Source organism: Grus americana, chromosome 26, assembly GCF_028858705.1.
Source record: "Grus americana isolate bGruAme1 chromosome 26, bGruAme1.mat, whole genome shotgun sequence".
NCBI lineage: Eukaryota > Metazoa > Chordata > Aves > Gruiformes > Gruidae > Grus > Grus americana.
In genome coordinates, this window is record NC_072877.1 from 4,111,229 (window position 1) to 4,128,471 (window position 17,243).

Genomic DNA, 17,243 nt, shown 5'->3' on the forward strand with positions numbered 1-17,243 from the left:
GGGCTGCGGGCAGGGGTGCAGGCAGGAGCCCGCTCCGTCCCCGCCCGCCCGCACTGGTGACGGCAGCGGCGGCGGGGCCGGGTAGGGGCGGGCCGGGCGGGGAGCACCGCCCCGGGCTGGGCGGTCACCGGGACCGGGGCCTGCCGCTGCCGCCCGGGCCGCGCCGCCGGAGGAGCCGCCTGGGTAGCGGGGGCCGCGCCGGCAGCCGGCCGGGTTGGGGTAGAGGGAGGGGGGGGATCGCACGCCCACGGACACGCGTGTGCGCAAGGGGCTGCCGGGGAGGGGGGAACCGCCCGCCGTGTGTGAGTGTGTGTGTGGAGTGTGTCCCGCTCCCACCCGCGGCTGCAGCCGGCCCCAGCGCACCGTGATTTTGGGGGAAACATTTTCCATTGGAGACGAAACAGGCGTTTCTGAGGGCTTTTTGAATTCACACCCACTCGCGTCTCCCCGTCGCGCGTGTGCAGGAGCATCATGTCTGCTCAGGAGCAGCAACAGGCGCAGCAACCCCCCCCTACCCCGACCGCCGCCCCCCCCGAAGCTGCGGAGCCGGACGCCGCGAACAGATACGAAGCGGTCGTTCCCCACTGGTTTTACCGCAAGGTGACGGACTGCAGGGAGCGGTGGGTCCCCTTCAGCACGCAGGACTCGGAGAGGCTGGAGGAGGCTCACGGTGCAGGTAGGGGGAACCGCAGATTAAAAAAAAAAAACAAAAAAACCCCCTCCATCCGCCTCCCCGGGCTGTGGGGGGGATTTTGCGGCGTTGCTTGCCTTCGGCTCCTGTCGTTTCTATTTTTAAATTGGCCTTTGATTTTTAAATACCTAGTCCTTGCTCTTAACGTCGTCGGAAGGAACTGGCGTGGTTGTAAGGGTCGATGGGAGAGCACCAGGTGTGTGCTCGAGGGAAACACCGTCCGGGTGGCAGGGGCAAATTCCCCGAACGCATCCCACAGCTTCCACCTGGGATGCAGAATTTTCCCCCTGGTATTTTAAATTGAGCCTTTTTTTTTGGCAATGTGCCTACCTCTAGAGCCGTAAACACGGGAATAGCTAAGCCGTTTGGATGCACTGAATGGTCTGACCTTATTCATTTGATACGTGCCCTAAATTATATATAATTATACTGCAAAGCACCCTTCTGGTGCGGACGGGACAGCGCGAGCAGGAGGGCAGAAATTCCGCTGGGGAGATTTCTCGGCGCGGACGCGTGGTGCTCTGCCTGCTGCCGGAGGGTGCTGCCCAGGCTGGGGGGTCTGCTCTGAGCGGCACCGCTTGCGACGAGGCCCTCGTGCTGCTGAGCATCACCCGTCCGTGCAACCCGCTGCCAAGACCATGCCTAAAGCACCGCTGCTGCCGAGGGCCACGGGCAGAGCACCGGTTGCCCAAGGGCTTATCCTGTCTTCCCTCTCCCGGGAAGCTTCGGATCTGAGGTCGTGCCACTGGTCCTCAGCGCCGCGGCCGAGCCGAGCACAGCCGGGCACGGGGCACTCGGCCAGCAGCCTGGCCAGCGGGCAGAGCCAGCCACCAGAATTTGAAGTCCGCGTTGGGATCTATGCGGAATTCTCCGTTTTAGAGGGGAATGGCTTTGAGACGCAGAGACCCGCACCTCCACCGTTACGCAGTGCACTTCCCAGGGCCACAAATTCACGGTTTGCCATCTGAGCGAGGCAGGCGGGGTCCACGTAAGCCTGCGCCCGAACTAGAGAGGAAGACGGTTGTAGCTTAATGCCTTCATCTTACCTTCTGCCTCTGGGGGAAGTCTGACTCTGGGCATCTCTCCTAGGACGCCCGCCAACGCTGTTCTCTGTGCTTGGGTACGGAGAACGTTGGCGTCTGCTGCCGTTGCTCACACACACGCTCGTGCGTGCTGCCCACAGAAGACGACGCAGTCTCACCCCTGTGATCTGGCGTGGCATACAGCTTGCTGGTAGCGCGCCTTTCTGGTCCTCTCGCGATTAATTCCAGGCCTTGGTTCCTGCAGGGAGAGACAAAGAAGATCTGGTTGTCCCAACGTCGGGGGGTAGGTACGACGTGCATCTGAAGAAGAGGCAGCGCGTCGCGGTCTACTGGGAGGAGGAGGTATCTGAAGTGCGTCGCTGCACCTGGTTTTACAAGGGAGACAAGGACAACAAATATATTCCCTACTCGGAGACCTTCAGCGAGGAACTGGAGGTAAAGACGCCTTTCCTGGTAGCATCCATCTTGCCAAGAAGCACCTTGGCTCCTCATTGTCAAATACTGGCCCCCGATGTCCCAAACTCCCGCTGGCACCAGTCACGCCCGAGGACGTGAACTCGAAAGAGGCTTTGGCGGGCGTTTTCGCAGCTGATTAACATAACTGCAAACACTGCCACCGTCTCCCCCGCCCCCGCCTGCCTCCCCTTCCTCCTGCCCTCGTCCAGCATCCTTCTCCTACACGTTGAAGCACCCGGGTGCTCTCAGCACACCACGCAGCTCCGGCATCGCTTGCAGCCTGGCTCTAGCAGCTTTGCTCTGGTTTTTTTGTTTTTTTTTTCCCTGACCCTGTCTGCTCAGCTCGACTCTCCTCGTGAGACTCGTCCTCCCTGCGCTCGTAGTTTGACCAAACCAAGGGAGCTGTGAGCGCAAGAAGGAGGAATCGTCGTTCCGGGGACCCACTGAACACTCTGTAGTGTTAGAGACTTCAGCGGTCCGCACTGCTAACGGCTGGAGACCCTTCTTTGGAAAGCCACATGTGTAGAGATAGATAGATAGATGTATAAATATATACATATATATAGATAGATGTATTCTGATGTAACAAAAAATACAATTCTGAATTGATGGGGAAGTCTGCTGCTGCTATTAAAGCGGGGGCTTCTTGGAAACTCTCTGGCAGGTGATGCTCAGGTGATCCCGTTGCTCCTCCAGCTTGACCTGGCCGATTTCTCTGCCTCTTTCGCAAAGCGTGTTGATAAGAGATACCGTGAAATGGGCGGGGGATGTCCCAGGTGGTTGAATACCTTCAGGTGACTCACAGAGGGTGTTCTTTTCTGTAGGAAGCTTACATGATTGCTGTGACCTTGGATGAGTGGAAGAAGAAACTGGAGTCCCCTAGCAGGGAAATCATTATCTTGCACAACCCAAAGGTGAGGAGGGCCTGGTGATCTTTGTGTTGACCAGCAAGGACATCCCATCGGTTCCCTTGAGGGCCTGCCCTTGTGCTGGCTTTGTGCTGTTGCTTTTATCCATGTCTGCTGAGAAATCAGTTCTGTCCAAACGGCACTGCCCTCGCCTGCCTGCGCCAGAGCAGAGGGCGATGCCAGCAGAGCGCCTGCTTCGCACCTCAACGTTTCTTTCCAACACGCTCCCTTTGGGCCAAGGGCTCGTACCAGCGCGGTTAAACATCGCGATCTGGTGACGCCCCGTATCGCCTACCAGCTGTTGGAGCAAAACTTCTCCCCTGCTTAACCACGGCACGCAGCGCGGCTTAATGACAGGCTCTTCTTGTTTACAAGCTGATGGTGCACTACCATCCGGTTGCCACCTCCGATGACTGGGGCTCAACTCCTACGGAACAAGGTCGACCTCGGACTGTGAAGAGAGGCGTAGAAAACATCGCTGCCGAGATCCCCAACGGTGAGCTCGCTTCTCCCTCCCTTCCGCACATCCAAAGCCGTAGAGTCTGTTTTCCAACCTGTTTTCTCAAAAAGACCGACAGAAGCTTCCCCGATCTTTTAAATGAAGGGCACACCTAAAAATTTTGTGCCGAAAGGAACTGAATGGTTTTCAGAAACCTTTCTAGCAGCGTAAATGAACGTGCAGAGGCAGCAGACACACGGGGAGAAGGCAGCGTGCTTCCAGCTCCTGCGCTGAGGCCAGAGCTGTTGAAAGCACTGCAGAGCGTGAAATCACCCCTGAGGTCTTGGCGTCTGTGTTCATAAAGGAGGAGACTTTCTTGCCCTAGGAGGGACACAGGGGTCTATCACTTACCTACGTGCCAGGGACTTTCTGGGGCACGTGCTCTCCCCGTCTCTGAAGCTGTGCATCAGCTCTGCCCGCTCCCAGCTGTCCCCGAGCGCCCAGTCCGGCCTCAGGACTCGTCCCCAACACGTTATTCCCGTCTAACCCCTTCGCTTTCCGTGCGCGCACCTTCGGGGAAGTGCCTATGCAAACCGAAGCGTGTGGGAAGCAGAGGACAAGACGTAACTCCACCCGGTGCCTACCTGAGAGATGCAGCTACGCGGGGGCCGGTGGCTCAGCAGGGCAGGCTGGGCACAGGGCAGCTGGACCGAGACCTCCTGGTCCCGTCCTCCCCCCATGCTGAACGTGCCCCACGGCCGGGTGGGTGTGAACTGCGAGGACCAGCCACCCCTGCTGAAGCGAGGATGGTGGCAGAAGCGGGGGACGAGCCACCTCGCCTTCCTCTACCGTCCTGTCGATCCGGATCCATCCCAGGGTGGGCAGCTGAATTTAGCAGGACAAAGAGTTCAGAAACGTGAGAAATCCCACTACCCTTTAGGCATAAAATCCAGGCGCTAACCCAAAGGTTTTTACCTGGCTGAGGTGAGGACGGAAGGCTCCGCTCTCCTGCAGAGCGGGTCGGTGCCGCATTAAGCGATGTCTCCCGCAGGGCCCGTGCTCTGAATTCTTTTCTCCTCCTTAGGAGAGCCGCTGCAAATTGATCACCTGGTTTTCGTGGTGCACGGGATCGGCCCTGCGTGCGACATTCGGTTCAGGAGCATCGTCCAGTGCGGTAGGTGCGGAGCCCAGCCGGCGTGCTCTTCCCGCGCGTTGCTTGTAGCGGGGCCAGTAAACCCTCATCTGCACAGACCGCGTGAAACGCTGTCAGAGTGCATTCGCACCATCCCGACACTCACGTTGGCAAAGGCACGTGGTTGAATTTGCTGACTGCAGTGGGGAGCGTGAATGCAACGCTCACTAACCCGCTAAATCCTACCATCTGGAAAGGTCCGGGCAACCACTTTTCATCAGTGTGTTCTGCTGCTGCTCAAAATAGTGAGTTTCCCAAATTGGATACAGATTTTCCAAGTAACTGTCTAAACCTGCTAAACTAATTAGTAACCTGCTCAGTCTATTGCTACGGGTTAATCTCGCTGGGTGAAGCCTAACAGGCAACACCCCATCCAGCAGCCTCTGGAGCGATTTCGGACCCAAACCAGGGACGCTGCTTCTGGCTCAGGAAATCCCCAGGCTGCAAACGCCTGGAGGTTAGGAGAGCGCGCGAGAAGCGTCGCTGGTCTTACACACTCCTCTGAGCATCCCCTGTGGATCAGTATTGGAGTCAGGGTACTAAACCAAGTAACTCCGGTCCAGCCTGTTCGTTATTACTTGCTCAGAGTGCTCTGGTTCCGTAGGAGAGGTGATCACTGGAACTGCCTGGAAGCCCGACGTGATTTAACTTGTAGAAATCAAGGGAGCTGAGATGTTTCACAGCAGGCTGTCTTTAGTTCCTATAAAATATACCTCTGCTTTAATGCAGTCTATTCTTCTTCATGTTCATCTGATGAAACTATTTTCAAGGCTGCTGACCATTTGAAATGAAGAAAATCAGCCTTTCTCCCTCAGAACGGAGCAATTTCAAGTTCACCTCCTCCCTTAGCATTCCCTTTCTAACATAGAATAGAATTTTTTATTTTTTTTTTTTTTTTAAATTCTTCAAAGTACCTTTCTTATCCTAACTGCTGTGTTAAAGCCTTGCCCATGCGGAAAGGCGGCTTGTTACAGATGGGACAGCAAAATCCAGTAAACACACATGTAAGGACATGGAGCCTTCCCCTGATCTTGCAGTTAAAGATTCAAGGTCTTAGGGTAGCAGCAGCAGATTAAAGACCCTGGTGGGATTTCCCCTGGTAATGATCTTTTCTTTTATCTTATTAAGCGTTGTTGATGCAGCAGGCTTGCCCTGTAGCCCAGTGGATCCCAGTAAGAGTTCATGCTCTTTTTCCAGTGAACGACTTCAGGAACGTTTCCCTGAGCATGCTGCAAGCGCACTTCAAGAAAGCCCAGGAGCAGCAGCAGATCGGCCGGGTGGAGTTCCTACCTGTGAACTGGCACAGCTCCCTCCACTCCACCGGCGTGGACGTGTAAGTGTCCCGACCAGCCATCTCCTCCGGCGTCCGCGGGAATGGCAAAGCGCACAGCCAGCCTCCTCCCGCGTAAACTCTGCTGTTTCTGCTGGCCGCTGCAGGCAAAGGGAAAGCTGTGAGCGTTTAGGGCTGTGGGCGTGCAGGGGTAAGCGGGACAGACGGCGTCCCGCAGACCACCTCCGTGCCAGACCCCCTCCCCACCGCCTTTTTGCAGCCCTGTTTGGCGACGGGCAGCAGGCGCCTGCTCCGATCAGCATCCAGCCGGAGAGGAGAGGCTTCTGCCTTTCTCTAGCTAACGTCAGGGTGGACCGCGGACATCCGCACCTTGCCAAAGGCCTTTGGAAACCGAGTACCCGGTTTCTGCACTCCAGCGCTGCTCTGCAGTGCCCTAGGAAGGGGAGAGAGCAGGTTGGGCTCCTGGGGAAGAAAAGCCAGGCTCCTTACTCCTGCCTGGAGAGCAAGAGAGCAAAGGCCGTGCTCTACCTTCGGTCTCGGCATGAATCGAGGGTCTGGGTTACAACATTACGTCCTGTGAGACGGTGGCAATCCTTCTCTGAACTTCACGTTTTGCCTTAGAAACGCGGTGGGGTTCGCTGGCACCTCTAACTGCAATTCCCTCCCTCCTCTTTCCCCCCCCTACAGCGACCTGGAGCGAATCACTTTGCCGAGCATCAATCGCCTGCGTCACTTCATCAACGACACCATCCTGGACGTTTTCTTTTACAACAGCTCCACCTATTGCCAGACCATCGTGGACACGGTGGCGTCCGAAATGAACCGCCTGTACCAGCTCTTCCTGCAGAGGAACCCCCTCTTCAAAGGGGGGGTCTCCATTGCGGGGCACAGCTTGGGTAAGGGGCTTCACCCATGGGTCCCGTGAGCGTCACCGTACTGTGGGAGCAGGGAGGCCGCTGCTCTGTCATCCCAGAACAGAGGTGGCCTGGGGCTTTTCCCTGATGAGACGCTGACGCTCTGTCTGCCTGCGCCTGGTTTTTAGGGTCGCTCATTTTGTTTGATCTCCTGACGAACCAGAAGGCTGCTCCCGAGGAGGATGAGCATAGCAAAGAGGTAGTACGGGCTCTCCGGCAGTGCACGGACCCGCGGGGAACTCCTGCAGCGCTTGCACGCTGTGCCGGTGCAACGTCACACCGACCTGCTGCTGCGGCTGCTGCTTGGGGAAGGGGGGGAAGAGACTCCAGAACGCACAGGAGAAAATCAGCGAGCGCAAAGCACAATCCCCGATGGCTCTTTTCACAGGGATCCAGGACAACCTCAAGCACCGGGGGTATTGAGGAAGTAAAAGAAATCCTGAAGAAGCTGGAGCTGTCCGAATATTGTGATGTTTTTGAGAAGGAGAAAATGGACGGGCAAGCACTGGTAAGGAGCTCTCCTGTTTTTGCTGCCTCTTGTGTTTCTTCTTTGCTTTTCTTCCCAGTCCTCCCACCTTGTGCACATCGTCCTGGTACTGAGTCACTCGCACGTGGAATGTCTCCGAGGAGCACAGCAGGAACAGAATTACAGAGAACAGAAATACCTCACCTCTCTGCTCCTGTACTAATATCTGGGTTGCTTATTTTCTAGTTCTTGTGCACAGAGAAAAACCTTAAAGAAATGGGAATTCCCTTAGGACCAAGAATGAAGATACTTCATTACATCAGCTCCAAGATGCAGACGCAGGTTTGTCTTCTGCACGGCTTGTGTTTGTCCAGGTCACACCCCACCGCTCTCAGACAAGGACCAGCCTCCACCACTTACGATCAGCCTGGTACCCGGGCATCGCTTTATCCCGTGGCCTGTAAGGGCGATCGCAGAGCCGGAGGACTTGTTAACGGTGGTAGAGACTGCAGTTAGTGATGCCAGCTAGAGGTGGTCGGTTGGGGAAGGATGGTGCTGCCCAGACCACCATGGTTCTGGAGGATGCGGGGTGCCGGGCAGCTGGCTGCCTCCGTGCTTGCTCACGGGTGGGTAGGACGGGTCGTGGCGTGCGGGTGCTGCAGGAGCCACGCTAGCAGGGGTGTCCTGGTTGTGTTGCTGCAGGACCAGAGCGCAGCAGGTCCCGGGCACAGTGGGGAGAGCGGAGCGGAGCCCGGGTCCCCGCTGCAGCGTGACCCAGAGAGCACAGATGACGGCAGGAATTGCCAGTACCGGGATGTTGGCTTAGGACAGGTAACTACTGAGCTCGACACCGTGCTCTAACTGCGACAACGAGGTGCTCGTAACACCAGCACGGAGTTTGTCTCATGAAAAACCGAATCTCCCTCTCTCCTAGGTCTCGGCAAACTATCCACAGCTGAACTACAAGCCCACCATCTTCTTTGCTTTTGGGTCTCCCATCGGGATGTTTCTCACAGTGCGAGGAGTGAAGCGGATCAACCCAAACTACAGCCTGCCCACCTGCAAAGGCTTCTTCAACATCTTCCACCCTGTAGGTATAAGACCCAGAGCCTTCCCGCGCGAGACACGCAGAGCACGAGCCCGGGCTCACTGTCCCCCTCCTCCGTGCAGTTCGACCCGGTGGCGTACAGGATTGAGCCCATGATCGTCCCAGACCTGGAGTTTGAGCCCATGCTGCTGCCCCATCACAAGGGCAGGAAGAGAATGCACCTGGGTAAGGCAGAGCGCGGCCCCTCTCCCCCAGCCCGGGGCAGCCGCTGCGGCCCCAGCCCGATGCCCACCCCCCCTCCTGCCTTTCAGAGCTGAAGGAAGGGCTGACTCGCATGAGCGTGGACCTGAAGAACAACCTGCTGGGGTCCCTGCGGGTAGCCTGGCAGTCCTTCACTCGAGCCCCGCTGCCGGCCGTGGAAGCGGCAAGTACCGACACCGAAACGGCGGCAGAGGTCGGCACGGAGAAGCAGCCAGGTCGGTGGTGCAGCGGGGAGCTGCAGACGCAGCATCGTGACCTGCCCGTGGAGCAGCGGGTTCGGGCTCCCTGCAGCCACGGTGCCATCCTGGCGCCAAACCCAGGCGCCGCCGCCGGCCTCCGCGCTCGGCCAAGGGATTGCCTTTGAGCTGCGGATGCGCTTGGCTCTCCCGTGCTGCGGCCTTCCTCCCTAGCTGCCTGATGAAGGGGCGGGGGGGAGAGGCTCCGCACACCCACACCGCTTTGTAAGCCTGCCGCCCTTCTCTAGCCTCCCTTGCAATAACGTTTTCCAAGAGAAAGCCCTGGGGGAAGGACCGAGGGCGAAGGGAGGGCAGGTGATGCTGTTGCATCTTCACGGCTCCCGTGCCTGAAGCACGTTGCTCCTCTTTATCCCTTCAGACACAAAGCCAGACGAGGCCCCCGCAGCGGCGAAAGAAGAGGCCTCCCTCATTAACGTGGGGAGGCTGAACGGAGGGAATCGCATAGACTACGTGCTGCAGGAGAAGCCAATAGAGAGCTTTAACGAGTATTTATTTGCACTACAAGGGCATCTCTGCTATTGGTGAGCTTCTGTATAACCATCAAAGCTTCAAATTCACGTCTGATGTAAGCGGAATGTGATTCTGCTGCCTGTAACGCAGACGTGGCGGGTGGGCAGGGACAGGGAGGAAGGAGGCCGGTGTAGCTCCAACACCGCCTGCGTTCGCTGAGCGCCACCTCTACCCCACAACCGTCACAGCTGTCCTGACAGAGCGGAGGGAACCGTCCCCCTCTAATCCCCACGTCCTCCTGTTCCAGGGAGTCGGAAGACACTGTTCTGCTGGTTCTGAAGGAGATCTACCAGACACAAGGCATTACCCCGGATCAACCTTTGCCAGGAAGCCACTGACCAACCTCCGCTGTTCTGGCCGCTTGAGGTAAGTCACCTTGCCGACACCTTCCTTCCAGATTTCCTAGGACACCTCAGAGGACACCCGGTCCGTTTGAGGGAACGATATTCCTTCCTTACAGCGCTGTGTCGGGTTTTCCCTTTGGCCTGTCAGCCTGCTTGGCTTCCTTCCTCTTATCCTGCACGCGGGCGCTATCGGGCACGAGGAGAGCTGATCAGTGAACTGGTGCTGCTGAAGAGAAGGGCAGCAGGCACTGCGCGGGGTTACGATCAGTTCGATCCAAGGGAACGGCCAGACACGTGGCCTCTAGTCCAAGGGTTCCCGGTGAAACGTTTCTTAGAGACGGGTGGATTTTGGTCTGCCCTAGCGCAGCTATTCCTACGTTCTCCTTTTGCTTTCTTAGATCCAATTCAACCGAGTACTCACCAAGAAAGTCCAGATTTCCTCTCTGCCTTCCTCTCTCCTCTGCTGCTGTGTCCCGCATGCTGCTTCCCAAGTACTTGCTGCTACCTGGAGATAAGGATGATTTTCCTCCATTTTGGGTAGGGGCGGGGGGAAAGAATATCAAGGGAAAACACCTCTGCTCAAACACCCACAGCACTCGCCCTGTGACTCCCTGTGGCAACACGTACTTTTAACCCTCCGTCTCAGAAGTTATCATACTAGCTCCTCTAGCACCGAAGCAGACTAGCTGTCCGGGCTCAGAACCCACATCGAGGGCCTGATTCTGCTCCTGGCACGGTGAGGAAACTCGCAGCTTGTGACCTTGAGGAATAAAAGCCTTAAACGCGCACCGCGGAGAGAGCTATAGCAGCCTTGTCGAGCGGAGATTGCCGACTTCTCCCTGCCATAACACAGAGCACCAGGCGTGAGGACCGCGGTCTTTGGGAGGTGAAGCCCAGGGCACAGGCATCTGCTGTTAAGCGAGCAGGAATGCATCTACCAGCCCTTCTCATCTCCCCGAATTGCTGCTGCATGGTTTGTGCACCCCTGGGCAGGATTACCCCCTAAACCAGCTCCTGAGCGCGGCACGTTTGTGCGCACTTGACCCAGGCGCTCCTGCCTGCTGTAATACGTCGGTAGCAACTTCTCAGCATCCTCACCCAGCCCGCGGCATCCTCCCCGAGGCACTGCCCGCATCGTGGTAGGACCAAGCTTCACCTCCAGATCAAACTGCAGCTAGACCGGGGGAAAGCAGCCGCTCCTCAGCAGCATCCAGGCAGTCTCTGGAGGGACAGCCCTCCCGGGCTTCGCAGGGGCACGGAGCCACGCTTCCGTCCTGCTGCAGGGTGGCTTGCAGGGTGGCTACAGGGATCTCACACCAGCCAGGCTCCCATCATTGGGTTTGGTTTTAAATACACGAAACGCAGGGTCTGGATGCCGTGTCCCAACGGCCCCGCTGAAGAAACGACACCAGCTCTGCGGGCAGCTCTGCCTGCAGCTGCCCGTGGTGCGCTAGCTCTGCTCCAAGGGGCACGGACCCAGAGAGCCCCCGGTGACCCCCCCCCTTGCCACCAGAACCACGCGGGCTGCTGGGGCCGAGGCAGACGCTTCAGAGAGGTGTCGGGCCGTTGCTGTGACAGCCTCTGGAAAAGCCAAACCACTGTCCCTCCCACCGACTACTGCCCTGCGTGGGGTAAGGAGCCTTTTTTCCACAGCCTGTTTGTTTGTCCTCTGTTGTACTACGTTATTTGCACTATTTGGAAGGTTTTGTTTGCAGCCTACGTCCCCCCCCCTCCAAAAGGAACAGAAGCTGTTCTTTTACCTGACTGCAGAAACACGCTGCTCAGTCGGCGCCTGAACTACTGATTGCTAAAGCGTCTCCTACAAGAGGAGGAAAAGGAACAGTCTTAACGAGGGGCACTCTCATGATCAGCTTTTTAAGTTATGCACTTTGTTAAAAAAAGTTAAATACATTTTAAATGTTATTTAATGTCTTTTCCAGTAAAAGCCAAAATAAATAAGTAGATGACTGTGGTGTGTGCATGGTTGGGGGGGGAGAGGGAGGGGAGGGGGCTGAAGAATCCACACGTGCACAGTTTTAGGGGAAAGCGAAGCTATTTCTGTAACTTCTGTTGAAGTTGCAGGGTCACAGAGGGCTTATGTGGCCCACGCTGAAGACGACGGGGTGGCATTTTCATTACTGTCACGTCCTGAGCTTGGCAGGGGCACACGTGCTCTGCTACAGCCTCACCTTTGCTGTTCGCAGGAACATAGACTTGGTCAAGAACACACGTATCTACGGAGGAGACTAGTGACAAATAACTACTTACAGGAGTCCTCCGTAGAGCTGTGCCTTGGGTTTCTCTACCCTTCCATTGTCTGAGAAAACCAACCGTGGTGTAGGGAAACAAGCACCTCTGAAGGGATGCTGTCAGACACCATTTCATTTTCTGCTGATTGTCATCTCTTTACAACCGTATTAAAGCTGCAAGGGAAGAGATACAGAATAAACACCCGCCTAGAAACCGCTGCAGACACACCAAAGGAAATGGCTGATACAGCAATAAACAAGTCCTTGAAGTCAAGTTTTTAGTACCACAGCTCATTTAAAAAAAAAAATTAACTCCTTTATTTGGCAAATTAGAAAAAATCAGGGCTAGCACAATACAAATAGCCACCACGCCAGTTCCAGCTTCCCTCTCCCCAGCTAACCCACGGTCGGAGACCGCGGCCTCGCGCTCATTGCTCCAGACCAGCTCAGCTGCGATTGAAAAGACGGAGTTAAACCCGGCGCGAGGAGCGGGTCCTGCACTTCACCATACGCTTCCCCTGCGAGGGACGGGACAGCCGGGCTGGGTTGAAGGGAGACGGCTGACGGTGCTTTCAGGACCGGGCACAAGAACGCCCGCTGGACGGGGCACACCAGATTGTCACGCTTTTCCAGCTCTTGCTTCAGGACCTTTCGTACCCGGGCTGTGCTCCCTCAGGCTCGCACGCCGAGCGCCCCGCTCGCTCCGCAGCGGTCCCGAAGTGAGGGACGCCTACAAAATCCAGTTACACGAAGCGACACCGGTCCCTGAGCAGGACAACTTACCAGAACACCAGCTGGGTTTCAGGTTCATCCTCATTTGAGTCGCTTCTCACAACCGACCTCCCCAAAGCCTTCCCCTGCCCCGGCGCTCAAGGAGCAGCAGGAAAGGTGCTGGCAGGACAGAGCCCGTCGCTAAATATCTAGGTGAAAGCTGGAAGCTGCAGGCTTTTCTTGGTGCGCTGGCAGTTGTTTGGATTTGTACAGAAACGGTTTGTGGCACATGGAGTCCATCAGAGGAGGGTAATACTGCCTGTAGCAGAGGTACGCGAGCACGAAGCCCATCGCTGAGCCAACCAACACATCTGCGGGCAAGACCAGAGCAGAGTTAGCTTCCCTTCACCTTCACAATCCTCGTCGGTGAATTCTCCAGCAGACAGCTCAGAGCTGAGCTGCATCGGCGACCTGACCCTCAGCTATAAAACTAAGCTTGGCCTATATTTCAAAAACAAAGAGAAAGGCATCATCACCTTGCAGGCAGCAAAAAAAATTACCACCGGAGGAGTAATTAAAAAGCACAAGGTGCCACCACGGGCTCTGAACTCCCCTGTGGCACCGCGGATCCCCCCTGTGCTCAGAGTGCCCCCGGCCAGGCGTGCGGGCAGACGCCGACCCACCTTGCCAGTGGTGCTTGTAGTCGCAGGTGCGGGACACGGCGATGAGGGTGGCGAGGAAGAGCGGGAGGAGGAAGGCGCAGAGCCGCAGAGCCCTGCCGCCCCGGCCGGGAGTGAAGCAGCGCAGCTTCCCGGCTATGTAGAAGGCAGAGAAGGCGAGACCAGCGAAGGCGACTGGAAGAGAAGGGCGTCCTTCAGAAACGGCTCCGGGCTCTGCCACGGGCTCTCAGCCGGACCTTCGCCCTCTCCCTGCTGCGGCGGAGGGGCTCAAAGGGGATGTTTGCCCGGCCCGCGCAAGCCAAGGGAAGCACGGGCTCGAGAGTGAGAGAGGAGCCGTAGAAGTTGGTACTTGGCAAGCGTCCCTCCTCCCAGGAGTTACAGCCAGCTTCAGATGACTTTTTTCACCCCATTGCTTTGCAGAGGGAAAGCTGAGGCCCCCAGATAGGCCAAGGAATGTAGCCAAAGTCGTGGGGTGCATGAAAGCAAACCCAAGCTGCCCCCACCACGGGCTTCTGCTCACCACGGTTCGCTGTCTGGGGCTGCAGGGGACATGCAAAACTTACAGGAAGCGTGTCCGCTGGGGAAGCTTTTGCGTCCCTCGGTCACTATGCCAGGGTCACCTGTGCACACCAGCTCCGCGTTCGCTCGTCCGTCTGGGAAGCATCGATAGAAGAAGTCCGGCCTCGGCCTAGGGAGAGAACAAAGCACATAGCCCTCGGGCACGCGGCGCTCCCAGCACGGAGTCGGGAGACATCCGAGCGCCCAGCCCTCCACGGAGCACCCACGTCCGAATGCAGCCACCAGCCACCTCGCACAGCTCCCTCCGCCGTGCAAAGGGAAGGCGGCGCGACGCAGGCTGCGAGCAATGCAAAACTGAGCATCGCACCCAGCTCTCGGCGGGTGAGAGCCAGGCAGCAGCAGCGCACCCTCACCAGCCCACCGCTGCTCGGGCAGGACCCGGGTCAGACCCTGAGGATTAGCGCTGTGCCGATCCTCCCCATCCAGCCCAGCAGAGCAAACGCTTTACAAGAATCAAATTCCCGCGCAGCCTCGATGCACCCGGCTGCACAGGCTGCGGGCACGCCGGAGCAAACCTCTCGGGCTGTGGCTCAGCACAGGTAACTTTTTTTGCCACCCTGACCACGTGGCTCGAGGAGATGAAACCATCCCTCCTGCTCCCTGTACGCGTGCCAAAGCGCTCCTCCCTGGCGCAGGCCTGAACAAGCCCCTCTGAAAGATGCCCGGGGACAGCAGGTCCCCAGCAGTGTTTGTTCTAATATTTAATTGTCTTTACAGCTAGAAAAAACACATTCTTTCCAGGCTGAGTACGTTCAGCTTCAGCTTCTGGCCCTCGCTCCTGCTTTTGTAGCTCTACCACCGTGCAGACGTGCCTCCCCTCCCTGCGCAGGTAGGACGAGCCAGTTTCTCACCTCCCCACAACAAGCTTCAGGGCGTTTGTAAAAACCCCGTTCAGGGCGAGAGCAAGGCTGGCAGCTAGGAGAGAGCAGAGAGGTCACATCAGCATCGTCCCCACCTGAGCGTGCAGCTTCGAGGTACGTTCAGGCACGGGCAGTGCTCGAACGTCAGCTGGAGCCACACAGCTCGGCTTTGATAGCCCTGGCACAAGAGCAAAGGGCTCGTCTGGGGGACCCCGGCTCGCAGCCCCCGCCTCGGAGGGGGCTGCGGCTCTCTGGGATAAGGAGGAGCTCACCGAGGCAGGCTTCTCGCGTGTCTTCTCGGTCAGCATTCATGAACACCCTTGCCAGGACAATGAGCAGTAAGGGAGACAGAAATGCGATGAACTGCCACGAAACAAGAAGATTGTTAGGTGTCTGTTGGCGAAGCAGATTTCAGCACTCTCACCAGAACACGACAGCAATTGCTGAAGACAGCTATAAGTTTTCCTTCCCCAAATCCAAGCAGCAACCTGTCCTCTCCGCACACGATTACGTTTCCATCAGAAAGCAAAACCAAGCCCAGCTGTTTGCAGCAAACCCTGACTAACCCTGCACTCCCCAGAGCACGGCTCTTCCTCCCGTTTGCCATCCAAGGGCAGCACCACACGTACAAGAACAAGTTCGTGGGCCGCTGGACGCTGCCTGTACCAAAGCATGAGGAAAAAAAACCAACCCAGGCAGCATAAATAATGCAGGGCACTAAAACATCCCTCTCTGCATCCCAGTCCTTCCCGTGCTGTAGCCACCCCGTGCACACGCTCAGCAGGGCAGCGGATCCTTCCCTCCCCGCCCCCCGAAAAGCCCAGCACATCCTCAAGCTTTCAAACAGCACCTCTGGCACGAGAGCGCTGCTTTGGCTGGCTTCACGCCACTCCTGCCTGCAGCTCCCTCCTCTCCTGCCTCCGGTTATCCCTTCGCAGCATCAGCCACAGCACCTCACCTCTCCCCATCCCTGCAAGCACAAGGATTAGCTCTTTGTCAGCAGCGCCCACGCTGCTCATCAGCAAAAATTACAGGAGTTGCTGATTCGGAGAAAACCATTCGCAACATCTCATGGGCAACTGCCGCTGTGGGATTTCACCCCAGGGATGTCTGCGGTGTGCCCGACAGGCTCCCAGGGAGTCTGCCACCACCTGAACTCTGGTATACGTCATGCTTTACGCCGCCAAACCTAATGCTACAGCAAGGCTTTGTTCTTTAATGTTTAGTGCCCGCCTCTTGCAGAGAACCAAAAGTGCTATTTGCTAAGAAAGCGGATGCTTTGCCCAAACCTGGAGCCACAGCATCTCACCGAAACAGCCCTGCTTCGGGTGAAGAGACAACCCCTTCAACGGACCACTGACTGCTTGAAATCCAACACTTACAGTTTTACATTAAACCCTTTTAACGGAGCCTAGAGACCTAGGGAAAACATTTTCACAATAAAACGTTAATAAAACTTTGCTGAAAACAGCTGCTTTCAAGCAAAACATTCCCTGATATAGAGACACAGTCCTCCACGGCCCTAGTCACCTGGACGGTAAATTGATTATGAACAACACGGAAAAGTCCCCGCTAGTTTTTATAAACTTAGTTAAAATCCCAAGGACAACCCTGGATGTCCTGTAAAGCCTGAAAAGATGACAGAAACGACTGTAGACGTCGCCTGGTTTGCAATGATGTATTGCACCTTCAGTAACGTGCATTAAGAACTACAGGTATTCGCAATGCAAGTCTTTTAGCCAGTGGCTTTGCTTTAAAAGGGCAGTTTATAATCAGAGAAAAAAACCAAGCAAACACAGGAAAGCGCTGAACTTACAAACATAGGTACTGTGGGTACGTGATCCACTTCCACGTACGGGTTTCTATAGAGCCACATCTCTTCGGGCTGTACCACGCGCTGAAACGGAGGCAAAAACTCCATCATCCTGGAGAGGGGGAAAAAAAAAAAAAAAGAAAAAATTGAGATTATTTTTAGGCAGCCTGCACCCACAACCTGCCATTGAGAGAAGCCGGGGGGGGAGCTGGAGCTCTGCCCCTCCCATCGCGGGGGCAGGGGAGGGCTGAGCCGCCCCGGGGGTTCCCCCCGGTCCCCGCAGCCCCCGGGCGCCGTGCTGACACCCCCACCCGCGGGGGGACGGGAGGGCCGATGCCGCCGGGCCGGGCCCAGGAGCCGGAGCCGATGCCGGCGGGCACTCACACGAAGGCGGCCAGCAGCACGGCCCGCACCGCCGCCTCCGCCGCCAGCTCCGCCGCGCCGCCCGCCCGCCGCATGGCCGCCCCGCTCCGCTCCGCCCCGCTCCGCCGACGTGGCACCGCAGCCTCCCCGGGGCGGGGCGGAGCGGAG

At 57.1% G+C, this 17,243-nt stretch overlaps 2 protein-coding genes across 8 annotated transcripts; one reads left to right on the forward strand and one right to left on the reverse strand.

Annotated features, from left to right (window-relative positions):
* Positions 1–112: 112 nt before the first annotated feature.
* DDHD2 (DDHD domain containing 2) lies at positions 113–11,788 on the forward strand. 5 transcript variants are annotated; one of them, XM_054804346.1, is made up of 19 exons: positions 113–183; positions 465–676; positions 1,979–2,169; positions 3,015–3,104; positions 3,474–3,594; positions 4,622–4,711; positions 5,927–6,062; positions 6,708–6,916; positions 7,063–7,133; positions 7,323–7,442; positions 7,647–7,742; positions 8,103–8,231; positions 8,335–8,490; positions 8,571–8,673; positions 8,760–8,924; positions 9,325–9,487; positions 9,724–9,842; positions 10,219–11,451; positions 11,536–11,788. In XM_054804346.1, the coding sequence occupies exons 2-17, from the start codon at positions 472–474 to the stop codon at positions 9,812–9,814; spliced, it is 2,136 nt and encodes a 711-aa protein (XP_054660321.1). In that variant the 5' UTR covers positions 113–183; positions 465–471; the 3' UTR covers positions 9,815–9,842; positions 10,219–11,451; positions 11,536–11,788. The 5 variants fall into 5 exon arrangements, with proteins under 5 accessions (XP_054660321.1, XP_054660316.1, XP_054660317.1 ...); XM_054804341.1 differs by having other exon boundaries at positions 7,063–7,442; positions 10,219–11,788; XM_054804342.1 differs by lacking the exon at positions 113–183 and having other exon boundaries at positions 351–676; positions 7,063–7,442.
* Positions 10,250–17,204, reverse strand: PLPP5 (phospholipid phosphatase 5). Of its 3 annotated transcripts, XM_054804350.1 has the most exons (10): positions 17,097–17,204; positions 16,716–16,824; positions 15,172–15,262; positions 14,891–14,954; positions 14,024–14,148; positions 13,464–13,634; positions 12,853–13,151; positions 12,089–12,243; positions 11,581–11,639; positions 10,250–10,325 (listed from the first exon to the last, which is right to left on the reverse strand). In XM_054804350.1, the coding sequence occupies exons 1-7, from the start codon at positions 17,168–17,170 to the stop codon at positions 12,982–12,984; spliced, it is 804 nt and encodes a 267-aa protein (XP_054660325.1). In that variant the 5' UTR covers positions 17,171–17,204; the 3' UTR covers positions 10,250–10,325; positions 11,581–11,639; positions 12,089–12,243; positions 12,853–12,981. The 3 variants fall into 3 exon arrangements, with proteins under 3 accessions (XP_054660325.1, XP_054660324.1, XP_054660323.1); XM_054804349.1 differs by lacking the exons at positions 10,250–10,325; positions 11,581–11,639 and adding an exon at positions 11,729–12,014; XM_054804348.1 differs by lacking the exons at positions 10,250–10,325; positions 11,581–11,639 and having other exon boundaries at positions 11,729–12,243.
* Positions 17,205–17,243: the final 39 nt, after the last annotated feature.